The sequence below is a fragment of the Oryctolagus cuniculus genome, chromosome 4 (genome assembly GCF_964237555.1).
Source record: "Oryctolagus cuniculus chromosome 4, mOryCun1.1, whole genome shotgun sequence".
NCBI classification, from domain to species: domain Eukaryota; kingdom Metazoa; phylum Chordata; class Mammalia; order Lagomorpha; family Leporidae; genus Oryctolagus; species Oryctolagus cuniculus.
Window position 1 is genome coordinate 126,738,878 of NC_091435.1, and position 14,249 is coordinate 126,753,126.

Genomic DNA, 14,249 nt, shown 5'->3' on the forward strand with positions numbered 1-14,249 from the left:
TTTCAATTAATTTATCCTTGTCTAAGTCGTTTAATTTGTATGTATGTTTTTTTGTAATAGCCCTTTATTCTTCTGATGTAATTTCTTTTTCTGATTCTTGACATTGATAATATTCTTTGTCATATTTTGCTAGAAGTTACTAGCAATCGTATTAATCTTTTCAAAGAAATGGGTATTTGTTTCAATGGTTTTGTTTTTTTTTTTTTTTTGGTAGAAAAAGCATTTATATGGAAAAAGCTACAGTAAGATCTGTGAAAGATATTGCTGAAATATTGCCTATACAGAAAAAAAGTCAAATGTGAATAGCAACAAATACAAGTTATGTATCTTCCTACTTGGCAGTGCAGTTAATTCACATTGCAATAATGTTAAATCAAGTATAACAAAATTAAAACATGTTTCTCCATAATCAGTATACTGGGAATTACGGTATAAAAATCATCTCAGGCTTAAGAACTTTGCCATCAATCCACAGACAAGGGAAGACAGTTAATCAATTTAATTATCAGCTGTTGGTTTTTTTTTTTTCAATGTTCATAGGAAAAAAAGTAGTGAGTTAATTTCATATAAATAGAACATATTTAGTCTATACAGTAAAAACAAATTATGAACAAACAAGGAATGAAATCTGAATACAGATTTATAAAAGTGCCTATTTTAGACAACACACAGTATTTCTCATGTAAAAACATCTAGGTTCAGCAAAAAATAATTTGGTTGCTTTTCAGCTGCATTGTAGGTTTGTAAACTGAAGGTGCAGATGTCCAAGTACCTTAAATACCATAATAAATGTCTTTCTTAATGCATACAAAATGATAAATGCTCTCATCACAGTTTTAAGGGCATTTTTGGAAGTTTGTTTTGTTTGGCTACAGAAAAACACATAAGATGTAAGAATCAAAGGGTTTCATGGTACAGTGAAACAGTATACAGTGCTTAATTTACTGCTAATGTTAAGAAAACCTAGATTTTACAGTACTCTGGTATATATGAAAAAATTGCATTTTACATTGCATATCTCTGAGTCCATTCTCTTGCATGTCTCTTGTAATTTTGATTTACAGATTAGTGCAATATCTGGTCATCTGGATTAGGATCACGTAGTAGGGAGCATAATGAACAACAAAACTTGATACAGTCAGAGCTGGTGACTATCGTGACTTCAGGATATGGTGACAAATATTTCCACTACTGTTTATATTTGTTGTGAAGGCAACCTCTGGTAGTTTAAAAGGATATCAATGGGAAAATGTACAGTGAGGAAGGAGATACCACCCTGATAAGTGCTATCCAGAGCTTCGTAATAGTTACTTGCCAATGGAACAGATCATCTCTTGCAGGGCCAGTGCAACAGTGAGCAGATGGATCATGTAGTAGATCACTTAATTCTTTCTGAATCCGCTTCAGCACTATGGGCCAGTGAGGGCAGAAGGTACAACAGCCGGCAGCTGATGGCTGTGAGGATCCTGGGCCTGGGTGCTCACAAATTGAGCTCCAAGACTGGTCAGCTGCTCGAGCCTGGTTGTCTCCCTCGCTTGCTGGGGCGCTGGTGGCTGCTCCCAGCATGCCCCAGCATGAGTGTTTCTGACTTTCTGTTTTCAATGTCATTTATTTCTACCCACCTTCACTTCCTTTTGCTTCTTTGGTTTTATACTGTCCTTTATTTCTACTTTCTTGAGATGCAAGTTTAATTTCCTCTTTTGTAATATATACATATACAAAATATATATATTACAAAAGATATATATTATCTTTATATATAACAAACACAAAATATATGCTGTAGCTGCTTCCTACATATTTTGATATATTTTGTTAGTTATTGTTCATATGACCCAGAACATGATTTGTCTTGGTGAATGTTTTATAGCTCCATGAAAAGAATGAGTACTTTTTTGTTGTTGTGTGGCATATACTGTATACATAAATTAGATTCTATTCCTTGGAGTTATGTTCTATACTCTTTGTACACTTTTATTTCTCTATTTTTCCTTTTAGTTCTGTTAGTTTTTCTTCATGTGTTTTGAAGCTCTATTATTTGATTGCATACATATTTAAGGTTGTCTTCTTGGCAGACTGTCCCTTCTATTATTCTTTAGTGTCCTTCTCTCTCCCTAGTAATTTTAAGCCATTCTAGCTTATAATTTCTATTAATTATTGGTATTGGCTTCATGTACTTTTTTCCATTTGTTTATTCTAAACTTACTTATATAATTGTATTTTAAATGAGTCAATTAGACCACAATAAAAAAAATCCTTGCATTCTTCACAGCTTTTCTTTCCATGCTCCCTTGGAGCATTTCCTTTTAGCCACTCTTTCACCTCTACCTAGTCTGGTGTTAAATCCAATTTCATAATTTCTGGTTGGTTGGTTTCTTCTGTCACCTTTTATAATTGCTTGTTATGTACTGCATTTTAAAGTTTGCCTATATCTCCATAAGAGCAATTATAATTATTTCCTTAGATGTATCTGATGATTTTAGTATCTAGAGCCCCTGGGCTCTAGATACTATTTTAGTATCTAGAGCAGGGTGGCTAGGGGGGAGTGAGGTGAAGGGAGTGGTATCAAAATGCTATGTCTCAGGTTTTGCTGGACCTTAGATAATTTGCTTTTAGAAGTCACTGAGAACTAAGATGCTGCCAGTATCCTCCAGAAATAATGTTTGCTTCTACCAAGATTTAAATATGCTACAATCTCAGAAAGCAAAACTTGAGGTCTTTCAGTTTCATCTTTCCACTGCAGAGTAAGCCTCTTGAGAACATAATCCACAATAAGGACTATTACATTAGGAATTAAATTCTGAACTGCATCACTGGCTCTGCCAGTCCATGGAGTAGTTCTCTGCTGCTTCCCAAAGCCCACTGAAAATGCCACAGCAATTTGGAATAGGGAATGGAGCCAAGAGTAATTCACCCTATTCCTCCCCCATCTCCTTCTTCTTCTATCACTACCTTGAGTGAAAAATCCAGTAAAGATGACTTTGATTGGTATATCCTAAGACAGATGCAACTGACTGGTGTTTTCTAGGTCAAGGTCAAAGCTGTGCATTAGCTGCAAAGGATACTGAGGAGGTCTGAAATATAAGGGTTTCATAGTTAATGTTGTTGCCAGAATTCTAGATGCCTCCCAAGCCCTGATCTCCATCCCCAGTGGTATTACATATCTGATCGTTTTATGTTGCACTACAAAATTATTTTGTAAACTGAATTCAAAGTACCAAATTAGTGAAATCTGAGTTAAAATCATGACGGAGATAACCCCATTAGCCTATCCTAATTACATCAGTTCTTTTTATTTGCTTGAAAAGCAGAGCAACAGAGAGACAGAGACATAGATTGAGAAAGAGAGTGCTGGTCGCTCACCTGAATGCTCACAACAGCTGAGGCTGGGCTAAGTAGAAGCTAAGAGCCTGGAACTCAATCAAGATTTCCCATATGGGTAGCAAGAAACCTAAGTACCTGAGCCATCACCTGCTGCCTCCCAGGATGCACATTAGCAAGAAGCTGAATCAAAAGCAGTGAGGACTGGAATTCAGACACTGATATAGGATGTAGGTATCCCAAGTGGTGTCTTAACTGCTATACCACAATACCCGCCCCACCCCCACCATAAGTTTTTTAAAAGCTGGTTTCTCCCACTGATAACAAAACAAGGAGTCAGACTCCACGTGTGAGGAGATGCCACTGCTGCCTTGAAGATGAAGGAGCCATACAGTGTCGCTCCCTGATTCACGGAGGAATGACACAGGACCCTGCGCTGTTCTTTCGTCTGCTCAGCCCTCCCCGGGTTTGCTGCTGGTCCTTCCCGGGTTGGCTGCCGACCCTTCCACCTCCGTGGAAGGGCGGCTCCCCCTGCCACTTTCCCCACTTCCGCGGGGGAGCAGCACACCGCCAGCCGGCTCTCTTGGGGGCTGCTCAGATGTTCCTCTTAGATGTTCCTCTTAGATGTTCCTGGTGCATGTTGTCTCTCTCCTCCTTCATAGTCCTCTTCCACCAATCCCAACTCTGCTACCCACACGCCGAGCACACTGCTCTCCTCCAATCAGGAGCAGGATCAGCTCCTGCAGCTCATCAGTCAAATTGGCGAGAGGTAGCTGTGTAGAAGTTGTTTTCTCCTCCCCAGCGCCATATTGTGGGAGAGCAGATGCATAGAATAAGTCTTAATTCCAGTAACTTAGTCTAGTCCGAGTTGCTCCCCACAATACAGCAAGGGATATAAATGATCTCTAGAAGCTGTGAGCAGCCCCACTGATAGCAAGCAAGGAAACAGGAACTTCAGAAAGAAATAGGAACAGCAGCCAAGGAAATGAATCCTACCAATACCAGGAATGGGCTTCTTGAAAGAAGACACCAAGCTTCAGATGGAAAAGCAGCTAGCCAGCACTTCAGTGTCAGCTCTGTGAAACTCAAAGCTGCAGACACATTCCATTCTGGACTGCTGACTATAGAATTGTGAGATAATAAATGAGTGTTGTCTTAAGCCATTAAGCTTGGTGTAATTTGTCATGCAGCAAGGAAAACTAATACAGGAGTCATTATTTGCTTTCCATCATGATTCACAAGATGGTGAAATTTCAAATGCACAAAAGTTCAGATTGTGGGTGGCCAAAATATTGAAGAGAAGCCATTCAGTCTATAATTCTGTGGCAACTAGGGTAAGAAATAGCAGGGCCCATCCCTTACAAAAGCTCTACGGGGGAGTGGGGGGGATGGCAGCACTGTGGCTTAGCAGGTAAAGTCACCACCTGCAGTGCCAACATCCCATATGGGCACCAGTTCGAGCCCAGCTGCTCCATTTCTGATCCAGCTCTCTGCTAATGGCCGGGGAAAGTAGTAGAAGATGGCCCAAGTCCTTGGGCCCCTGCAACCACATGGGAAACCTGGAAGAACTCCTGGATCCTGGCTTCGGATTGGTGCAGCTCTGGCCATTGCAGACATTTGGAGAGTGAACCACTGAATGGAAGACCTCTCTCTGTCTATGCCTCTGCTTCTCTGTAACTCTACCTTTCAAATAAAATAAATAAATCTTAAAAAAAAAAAAAAAAACTTCTAGTCAGTGCCAGGATTGTGGTGTAGCACGTTAAGCCACCATCTACAGCACTGGCATCCTATATGGGCAATGGTTCAAATCCTGGCTGCTCCACACCCTATCCAGCTCCCCGCTAATGTGCCTGGGAAAGCAACATAAAACAACCCAAGTGCTTGGGCCCCTGCCACCCATGTGGGAGACCCAGAAGTTCCTGGCTTCAGCCTGGCCCAGCCCTAGCCATTGCAGCTATTTGGGAAGTAAAACAATGGATGGAAGATCTCTGTCTCTCCTTCTCTCTGTAACTCTGCTCTTAAAATAAATAAAATAAACATTAAAAAACAAAAACTCTAGCATTTAGGGCAGCTGATGCCCACTGGTAACAAAAGAGGAAAGATTAATCCCCTCAATGTTAGGTATGCATACCTTTTGAACAGACACCTGATTGGCCATAAAAGTAAATCATGCATGTACTTAACTGAAGGCAACCTAGAGTAAATTAAATCACACCAGCACAAAAGGACAAATATATACAAAATCTTTATAAATCCACATATTTTTCCAAAAGTGTACAGTCTCAATTTATTAGGACAAAAATGAACATCGTTTTCTCCCCAAACAAAATCTCTGTACAATTCAGAATAGGCATTCATAGCAACTGAATTAGGTTTGAAAAAACACTGTAGAGTTAAAAACAATTCTAAGTTGAAATTAAACACTGTAAATGTGTTAAATACCAGCTGTATTGCAACACTTTAATAACTGTATTAATCTGCTTGCTAAATAAGGCTTTGATTTTATAAGTGTCTTTCCAAAACTGTCCAACATTTCTACTTATAAGTTAATTCACAGGATTCATATGGTTGCTTTTTAGTTTCAACTGGGTATTAGCAAAAATAATAAAAAATGATCCCCTTGCAAGCAACAAATTCAGTTTCCTTACTAAATAAAAAACAACATTAGACTAAATTACAACTTGTTAGCCCATCCTCCAAAAAGTTGGTGACATCACTGAAGAGGAGACAGATTTCTTGTTTTATAAACCCCGAGATAGCTCTTGCTGTTGGTCTAATGCTATGAGGTGATTGACCTACTTGCTCAGACCTCAAGAAACTCAGGGCCTGGAATGTCTTCTACAATCAGAATTGGGCACAGGTGAAAAAGAACAAGGGTGAGAAGCTCCAGTCTGGGCTTCTGTCACCACACTCATGACCTGGCTAACTGGCTATCAGCCAGTGGCTGGGACACATTACATAGAGATCTGAGTGCTCCAACTACGTACACGCTCCAGGTTTTACCCCTTTGTGAAGGAGAATGGAGAAGAGAGGGAACATAGCTGCCCATGAAGATCAATTCTCTCCTCTCCATCTTCCATTCTTTCACTTTTTTTCTCTCTCCTTGCACTAGTTGGATAAGGTTCTACAGAAACTCACAATGAGAAGAGACACTAATTCCAGCGAGCAGGGCCTTTAGTGCAAATAGACTGGACCCTAAGGTCAAAATGTTTCAAGTAGGTACCATGATGGCTTTCTGACACCTTTTAAGACCCAATTTTCCCTTCTTTAAGATTGGTAACCTGTGTTCCAGGCAGTTTCCTATTTGGAAGCTGGAGCAGGAACAGTGGAAAACCATGCATTATTGAAGGCAAAGCAGCCTCACGTCAGTTTTTTATCAACTCATTCTGGGATATTTTTAAAAAGTAGGATTCTTGTCCTTTATTCAAGATTCCCTCACACATATGAACCATCTAAATTCCATATTACTTAAAGCAGCTAAGATTTAATAAGGTATAGTTATCTAATACCAATATTGACTAAAATGGATTTAAAAAAAAATCCTTAAAATAAGTCTCCTTCCTTCCCTTCCCATGAGGAAAAAGGTGGCAAAAATTCAAGGGAAATTCAATTTCCCTTTCCTGGGAAGAGGTTTAGAAAAATAATGACAATTCACCTTTTGAACTCTACCAGTTCCTTTTGAAATTAACATAGTATTAGGAACCAATGTAAAAAAAAAGTAAGAGTCCAGAAAAAATTTACAAAGTGAGAAATTTCTTGAAGACAATCTCACCACTACTGGAAGAATCACATAAAGGAGATGTTTAAGGAGGAGCGAGGACAGTCTTAGTGAAGTGAGGGTAGAGAAAATCAGCATATAGCATCTTAGGTACATTTTCATGCCAGAACATGGTGACACTATAAAGAGCTAGAACCAAATGATCCCTGACGTGGACTTAGTGTACCAAGAGTTTTGCAAGGGGTGGTTATGTAAAAACTGAGCTATGTGGACTAACTGCATCCAGTAGCTGTTCTCCCAAGAGAACAGAGCAACCTGGCAAGTTGAAAGGAAAGAGTTTTCATTCTTTTAATTAAACAGACTGTGATGAAATTAACAATGACACCAGCCCATCAGTTGTCGTGCAAATCTTGCAGTAACAAGAGGCCATCTGAGTGAGAGGCTACACGTTGGTCTCCAAGCCTAGCAAACGTCCCATTCTCTCCACATTCTTGTCGATTGTAGCTTGGCAGGTTATCTCCTTGGCACATTCCATAGGAAACCAGCCCCTTTCTCCATCTCGAAGTCTTTCTCCCTCATACCAGCCTGCAAGGAAGAGTAGAATCCGCATAAAGCAACAAGAATTTGGGGATATCTTTACTGGATTTGGCTCTGAGAGAGATATGAGAACCTCCCTCCCTCGGTTGGGTACCATGGGATATGTATGGGAGGTGAGAAGGGAAAGGTGGGACGGAGGAATGGTGTCCAAGGGGAATGAATGACTCACCAGGGCCAGAACCTGAGCAGAGGCCCTGCGGTGAGAAGGCTGAGAGGGTGTGTGAGCCTGGACACTGCTGTGACAGGGACTCTTCAGTAGGGGCAAGTGGGGAAAGCAAATCTTTTTTTTTTTTTTTTTTTTAAAGTAATGAGGACTCTTGGAGATGAGAACTGGGTCACTAAGTGGACTGAGAAGGAAAGAAAACTTTTCAGGGTTTTTTTCCAATAATAAGTCATGAACAACATCCTTATTCAAAAACAAGGATGTAGAGACATAATCAAGTGTAGATATATTCACCTGAAGAAAGGCACATAGACAGGCTGCCAGGACAAAAGTTTTCAATGGTATCCAAGTCCCTAAAATACCTCTCCAAGTCACACTCAGGGCTCTGAGAAGCCACTGATCTAGGAGGGGAAGCCTTGGGAAGGAGGAAAAGTAATAAGAACAGGGAAGAAGCAAAATTGCCCTTACAGACAAAAGGCAGTACATGGGATCTCAAACACGGATGCTTCAGCCCTGGGATCCAGGCATCAGTGACAAGGCGGGACTCCTCAGGTCTGTGGCACGCTGAGGGCCAGACCCCATGTTCCTGTAGAACACTGCACTCACCATCGCTGACGCGCTGATAAATGAGGACCACGTCTGCCACCTGAAGCGAGAGCTCATCTGGTTGCTTGGCAGTAAAGGATCTAATAATTTCCACCTGGGTCAGTGCTGCGGAGGGAAGGGGACATACTGAGGCTCAAGGCAGAGAAAGGAGAGAACAGGTGCAAACACACAGTGTACCTTTACTCACTACTTACTCTGTGCATAGGGGTCGGCAATGACAGATACAACTGACATTTCTAGCAAGAAGCAGGAAACCTTTCTTGGGCATTCTTTTACTCAGCTGTAGATTTTTTATAAACTCAGGTTCAAGATTTATGACAGATGAAGCCCCTTAATAACAGCATTGATCAGGAAGCATCAGTCACATCACATAATGAGCAGAAAACCTCCACTGCGCACTGGGGAAACTGAGGCAAGATAGCAGGTGATGTGTGAAAGCCATGTATCTGATGACAAAACCTGCACTACATCCTGTTCTCTGGCTCTCGTCCAGGATACCTTCATACTCTGCCAGTAGCAGTGCACAAAAGCTGGTCAAGGTCAGAAACACTTACATTTAGAGATTTCAATTCTTTTTAATCTCTCTCTCTCTCTCTCTCTCTCTCTCTCTCTCTCTCTCTCTCTCTGTTATTTGAAAGGCACAGAGAGAAGGAGAGAGATTTTTTTATCTGCTGGTTCACTCCCCAAATGGCCACAATGGCCAGGGCTGGGCCAAGCTGAAGCCAGGAGCAAGGAGCTTCATCCAGGTCTCCCATGTGGGTGCAGGGGTCCAATATCTTGGGCCGTCTTTTGCTGCTTTCCTAGGAGCACCAGTAGGGAGCTGGATTGGAAAGGGAGCAGCCAGGGCACAAACCGGGCCCATATGGGATGCCACATTGCTGGCAGGAGTTTAACCCCTTGTGCCAGACCTCCTTTTTTTTTTTTTTTTTTTTTTTTAATCAAAATCTTTCAACTTCATTTTCCATGAACTTTTTGAAGTACCTTCATAAAATCAGAACTCCAACCAAATGCTTAAAAGACATTTTAGGGTCACCCAACACAAAGCAATTAGGATCAGTGTCTTGGTAGTAACTGACATGACTGTTCAGTTGGATAACTTTTTTAAATATAAAACTTGATTCTAAGGAACTATCAAACCAATCACTTTGGCTTTGATTTTATGCTTACAGTCAGGATTTCTGAGTGCAGCAGGATAACAAATTTTGCTGCCCCAATTATTGGATTTGGCCTTCTAACTAGAACTATGCAAAAGAACTAATAAACACACATCACCCTTCCCTGCACCAATTCCTAGCTCTCTGGAATAACAAAATATATTTTTTTAATATTACCACCTGGTAAGAAAGGTCAACAGGGATGGCTAAGGAATCTTCTTTAGGTCAAAGCTACCAGCTTAGATTCAGACTGTTGGTACAAAGAGGGCTTAAACTTGTAACTATTGCCCATTAAATCAGCTAAAAGTTCAACCAGGGCTTTCAACATGAATTATTTAACTTAATCCTCATAACAACCCTGTGGTGTATATAATGATGTACTTGATTTACAGAAAAAAAAAAGTTGGGAAAGCTAGGCAATGATTTGGCATGCTTACTCAACCTTGCATTTGAATTCAGATCCCCCACTTGCAGAGCAGGGGTCAGACCTGTTCTACCTAAGGCATAAGGGAGGGAACGTTGGAGGGAACTGCGGTATAATTGGTTAATAACCAAGCATCCAGCAGGGGGCAGAGCCCCTCTATGTTCCAGAGCAGGCTGAACTTACAGGTCCGGTCAGGAGGCTGCTTCCCGCTGCTGTGTCCCAGGGCGGTTATCCAGCGGGCTCGATCGCTCCTAACAAAGACACAGAGCCAGATGGGAGTCAAGGTGCTTAGACACAGAATACATCACTTTCTAGAAGGCCAGTGTGAGGCTGTTCCTAGATAACTGTGGGGGGAGTCCCACAGAAGTCTAAGGCTGCCTTTCCAAAAGCGTGAGCTACTTAAAAATGACAATCTGGGTAACCTAAAACAGTAGGAAAATTAGTCATCACTGCCCAAATACTCTGAATGAATTTGGCTAGTTATTGATTAAATGGAATTTCTCTTACAACTATTTAACATATAATAAACGGCAGAGATACTTAGTATACCATAATCTGTTGTTTAACATTTCAAAGAGGTTAATTTCATTTCTAAAAAATCCTAGCAAAGGAGCATCTCCCCATTCCTTTCATTCCCACACAGAAGAAGGCGGGGCCGGGGTGGGGGGGGTACATACTAACAGTTGTCTCATCCCTCAGACAGAATCTGCAAATATGAGAGCCTTTACTGAAATACACATTCTTTGACCTTTTTAAAAGTGTTCTCAAATGCTTAAAATGGTTTAATAAATACAGCAAAAAAATAAAATAAACAAGGATAGGTTTTATATTAATCTGTAATTACATAAAATAAAATATCTGGTTGAACAAAAATTTCAGATGAACAAGCACTGTTCCACCAAGTGTTTTATACTGGAAATCAAGTATGAGGATCACGATTAAACAAGACACATATATGAGCACAATTTTAAATCTCTTAAGAGGCATTCATTAAGCCCACTCTGCATGTCAGATACACGCATCCGACATCTATCATTTTCATGTAATCGCCTCCGAACAGCATCTGAAGGATGACAAGACTAGATGGAGGTTCCTAGGTAAGTGACGGAAAACAAGTGGCTCTGCCACTCTACCTTCTTAAGGGACACCTTTATGCTCAGAAAGTGTTTCACTCTTCTAACAGCCTGCTTCAAAGGAAGCTTGTCACTGTCACCTCACCTTCACTCCCCTGCCTGCATCCTTGCATCCAGCCAGAGCTGATTGATGACTTACAGTGCTGAACACCGCACACTGTTCCACAGCCTTTCCTGTCTGCCCTCCTCATGCTCAAAAACCCACTTGCCTCTGTGTTCACCCAGCTATGTCCACTCATGATGGCTATTTAAAGTTCTTTTCATATCTTACGTAAAATAAGCAAACAGCACCAGTTGTAAGTGTAGACAGCTGGGTGAGTGTGTACTTATGTACACCCATGTACACCTGCTGCCAGGACAAGGTATGGACATACCAAGCCCCTCACCAATCAGGAACCCCTGTCCAAAACCAACTGCTATTCTTTTTTTTTTTTTTTTTTTTTTTTTTGGTTTATTTATTTATTTGAAAGGCAGAGTTACAGAGAGGCAGAGGCAGAGAGAGAGAGAGAGAAGTCTTCCATCTGTTGGTTTATTCCCTAGATGGCCACAATAGCCGTAGTTGCCCCAATCCAAAGCCAGGAGCCAGGAGCTTCTTCCAGGTCTCCCGTGCGGGTGCAGAAGCCCAAGGCCCATCTTCTACTGCTTTCCCAGGCCACAACAGAGAGCTGACTCGGAAGTGGAGCAGTAGGACTCGAATTGGCGCCCATATGAGATGCCAGCACGGCAGGCAGCGGCTTTTACCTGTTATGCCACGGTGCTAGCCCCTGCTATTCTGGTAGCCATCACTACAGAATAACTTTGCCTGTTTTGTACTTTAGAAAATGGAAATAGTATATATGTTCTGTATTTGGCTTCTTTTTCCATTTTTTTTAAGGCAGACAGAAGGAGAATGGATATGGAACATGGGCAGCTTAATCACTTTGCCAAGTGTCCACTCCTGTATTTAGCTTCTTTTGCTTATTGTGTCTACTCAGTTTTGAACACACAATCCTCACCTCTTCCAGGTTGCCTCCTGTGATAGATAAACTCATACTTGTATCCTGCATCCCAGAGCAGTCCTCTACAGGACCCAGTCACACTTCTGGTCAATAGTAAGTCTCACCAAGACAGGCATCTGATCCTGATGTTTAACTACTTTATTTCTAGAATGCTGCCTGACATTTAATAGAGGCTTAGTCAACATCTGCTAACAAGTGATTGATAGCACCCACTGCATCCTGAACCCTGATCATTTCCTGACTTGTCTACTTCTCTTACAGACCATAAACTCTGGGAGGCCAGGAATTCTGTGTTGTTCTAAAAACTATCATGAAATACTGCGTATGGTGTTAATTTGCAAATACCACCTAATCTTTACAACATTGCAAAACAAATATTACCATTATTATTTCCACTTTTTGAGAAGATGAAGTCAGTCTGGAGTGTTCAACACCTGCTTCTAGGCAGTCTGGGATCGAGGAGGTAGTGATCCCTAGCAGGGGCTTAAAAATCATTGGGGCCATGTGCTGTGCCAGCATTCCATAAGGCCTCCTCCAGTTTGAGTCCACTTCCAATCCAGCTCCCTGCTAATGCACCTAGGAAAGCAGTGGAAGATGCCCCAAGTCCTTGGGCCCTGCACCCACATGGGAGTCCCAGAAGAAGCTCCTGGCTTCAGTCTGGCTCAGCCCTGGCTGTTGTAGCCATCTGGGGAGCGAACCAGCAGGTGGAAAATTTCTGTCTCTGCTCTCTCTCTGTGGCTGTGACCTTCAAATAAACACATCAATCTTAAAAAAAAAGAATCATGTGGGAAGGCAGGGAAGGTGGAAACTGCTATGTGATGGAAGACAGACCTGTTCACCACAGTACAGCAAGATGGAGCCCTGGTCAAGCCGATGTATCAAAGAGAAAAACATGCACCTCACACAGAAACCGATGACACCATCTTTCTTTTGCAAACACTGCCTCTCTTTAATAGAGGGTTCACAGTGATTTGATGAAGAACAAGCAAGGCACAACTTCCTTTAAAATGACCTCCAAGGAGGATGGCCCAGGTCCTTGGGCCCTGCACCCACATGGGAGACCAGGAGGAAGCAACTGGCTCCTGGCTTCGGATCAGCGCAGCGCGCTGGCCATAGCGGCCACTTGGGGGGTGAATCAACGGAAAAAGGAAGACCTTTCTGTCTCTCTCTAAAAAGACCTCCAAGGAAACACTTACATCTTTGGTATCCTCTCTTTGTTGGGATAAGATCTACATTTTACTCAGGTTCAACTGGAATTTCCAAAGTATAGAGCCAAATGAAAACCAACTACCTCAGGGAGAGAACTACTTCCATAGAGAATGCTAAAATGATCCACTGTGTTCTCTCTACCATACCCAAACAGGTTAGACATGTCCTGGATGCACCGCTGCTTCATTAGCAGGCCCATTCAGCTGCCTTCCCAGAGCGCAGAGCAGCAGGGGCCAGGGAAGCAGCTCGCACACATCTGACTTTCCAGGCAAAGCCCATCTCTGGCACCGAGTGGCCGGTTCAGTAGTGGCCTCGTGCTGCCGTCAGTTTCCAGCAGTCCAGATGCAACCTTTCCCTCCCGTGGCATGCTGCCTGGATGCAAATGGCATCCCTTAGACACGGTGGCTGCTCACAGGGACTCCAGAGGGCAGAACAAGACACTCCTTGTTGCCCTCCCTCAAAGGAGCCGCTCAGTTTCAGTTGAGTCTGTCCCACCCCCTCTTAGATGCTGTTAAAACCGCATGACTTCCCCCCAGGGATTCCAAGAGCCCTGCCAAGCAGTTCTCTCCCATCAGGAGGCAGGGGCATGGCATTTCTGAGGCAGGGAGGAGACTTGCTTGTTGTAAGAAAAGCCAGAGACACACCCATCATTACATTCAGATACAAAGCCCAGGGCTCACTCATGGGTATCTTTTCTCCTCTAGAAAAGAATCCAGATCAACTCACAGTCTACCACACACCCAGTTCAGACTTGTCCTCATGCCCAAAAAAGCGATGGAGTAAGAAACGCAGCAAGTTGGGATGAGCCGCCTATCACCTTCCAACGTTCAGGGGACCACTGCTTCTTTCGGCAGACATTACTGAGTACTTGCCTTGGCATAGGTCCTGTGCTAGCTTGGGGGTGCAGGCTGTATAAAATGGGGTCC

General features: G+C 42.3%; 1 protein-coding gene and 1 pseudogene across 1 annotated transcript in view; both read right to left on the bottom strand.

The window, feature by feature from the left end:
- Positions 1-856: 856 nt before the first annotated feature.
- On the bottom strand, positions 857-1,716 carry LOC138849359 (ubiquitin-conjugating enzyme E2 D1-like; annotated as a pseudogene).
- A 3,831-nt stretch (positions 1,717-5,547) lies between these two features.
- ARHGEF26 (Rho guanine nucleotide exchange factor 26) overlaps positions 5,548-14,249 on the bottom strand; it is a 133,479-nt gene continuing 124,777 nt past the window's right edge. The window contains exons 13-15 of the mRNA XM_017346853.3: positions 10,167-10,234; positions 8,406-8,510; positions 5,548-7,624 (exon numbers count right to left, since the gene is read on the bottom strand). Of these exons, the coding sequence (XP_017202342.2) occupies positions 7,482-7,624; positions 8,406-8,510; positions 10,167-10,234 (316 nt within the window). The 3' untranslated portion in view covers positions 5,548-7,481. The remainder of the gene's footprint in view (positions 7,625-8,405; positions 8,511-10,166; positions 10,235-14,249) is intronic.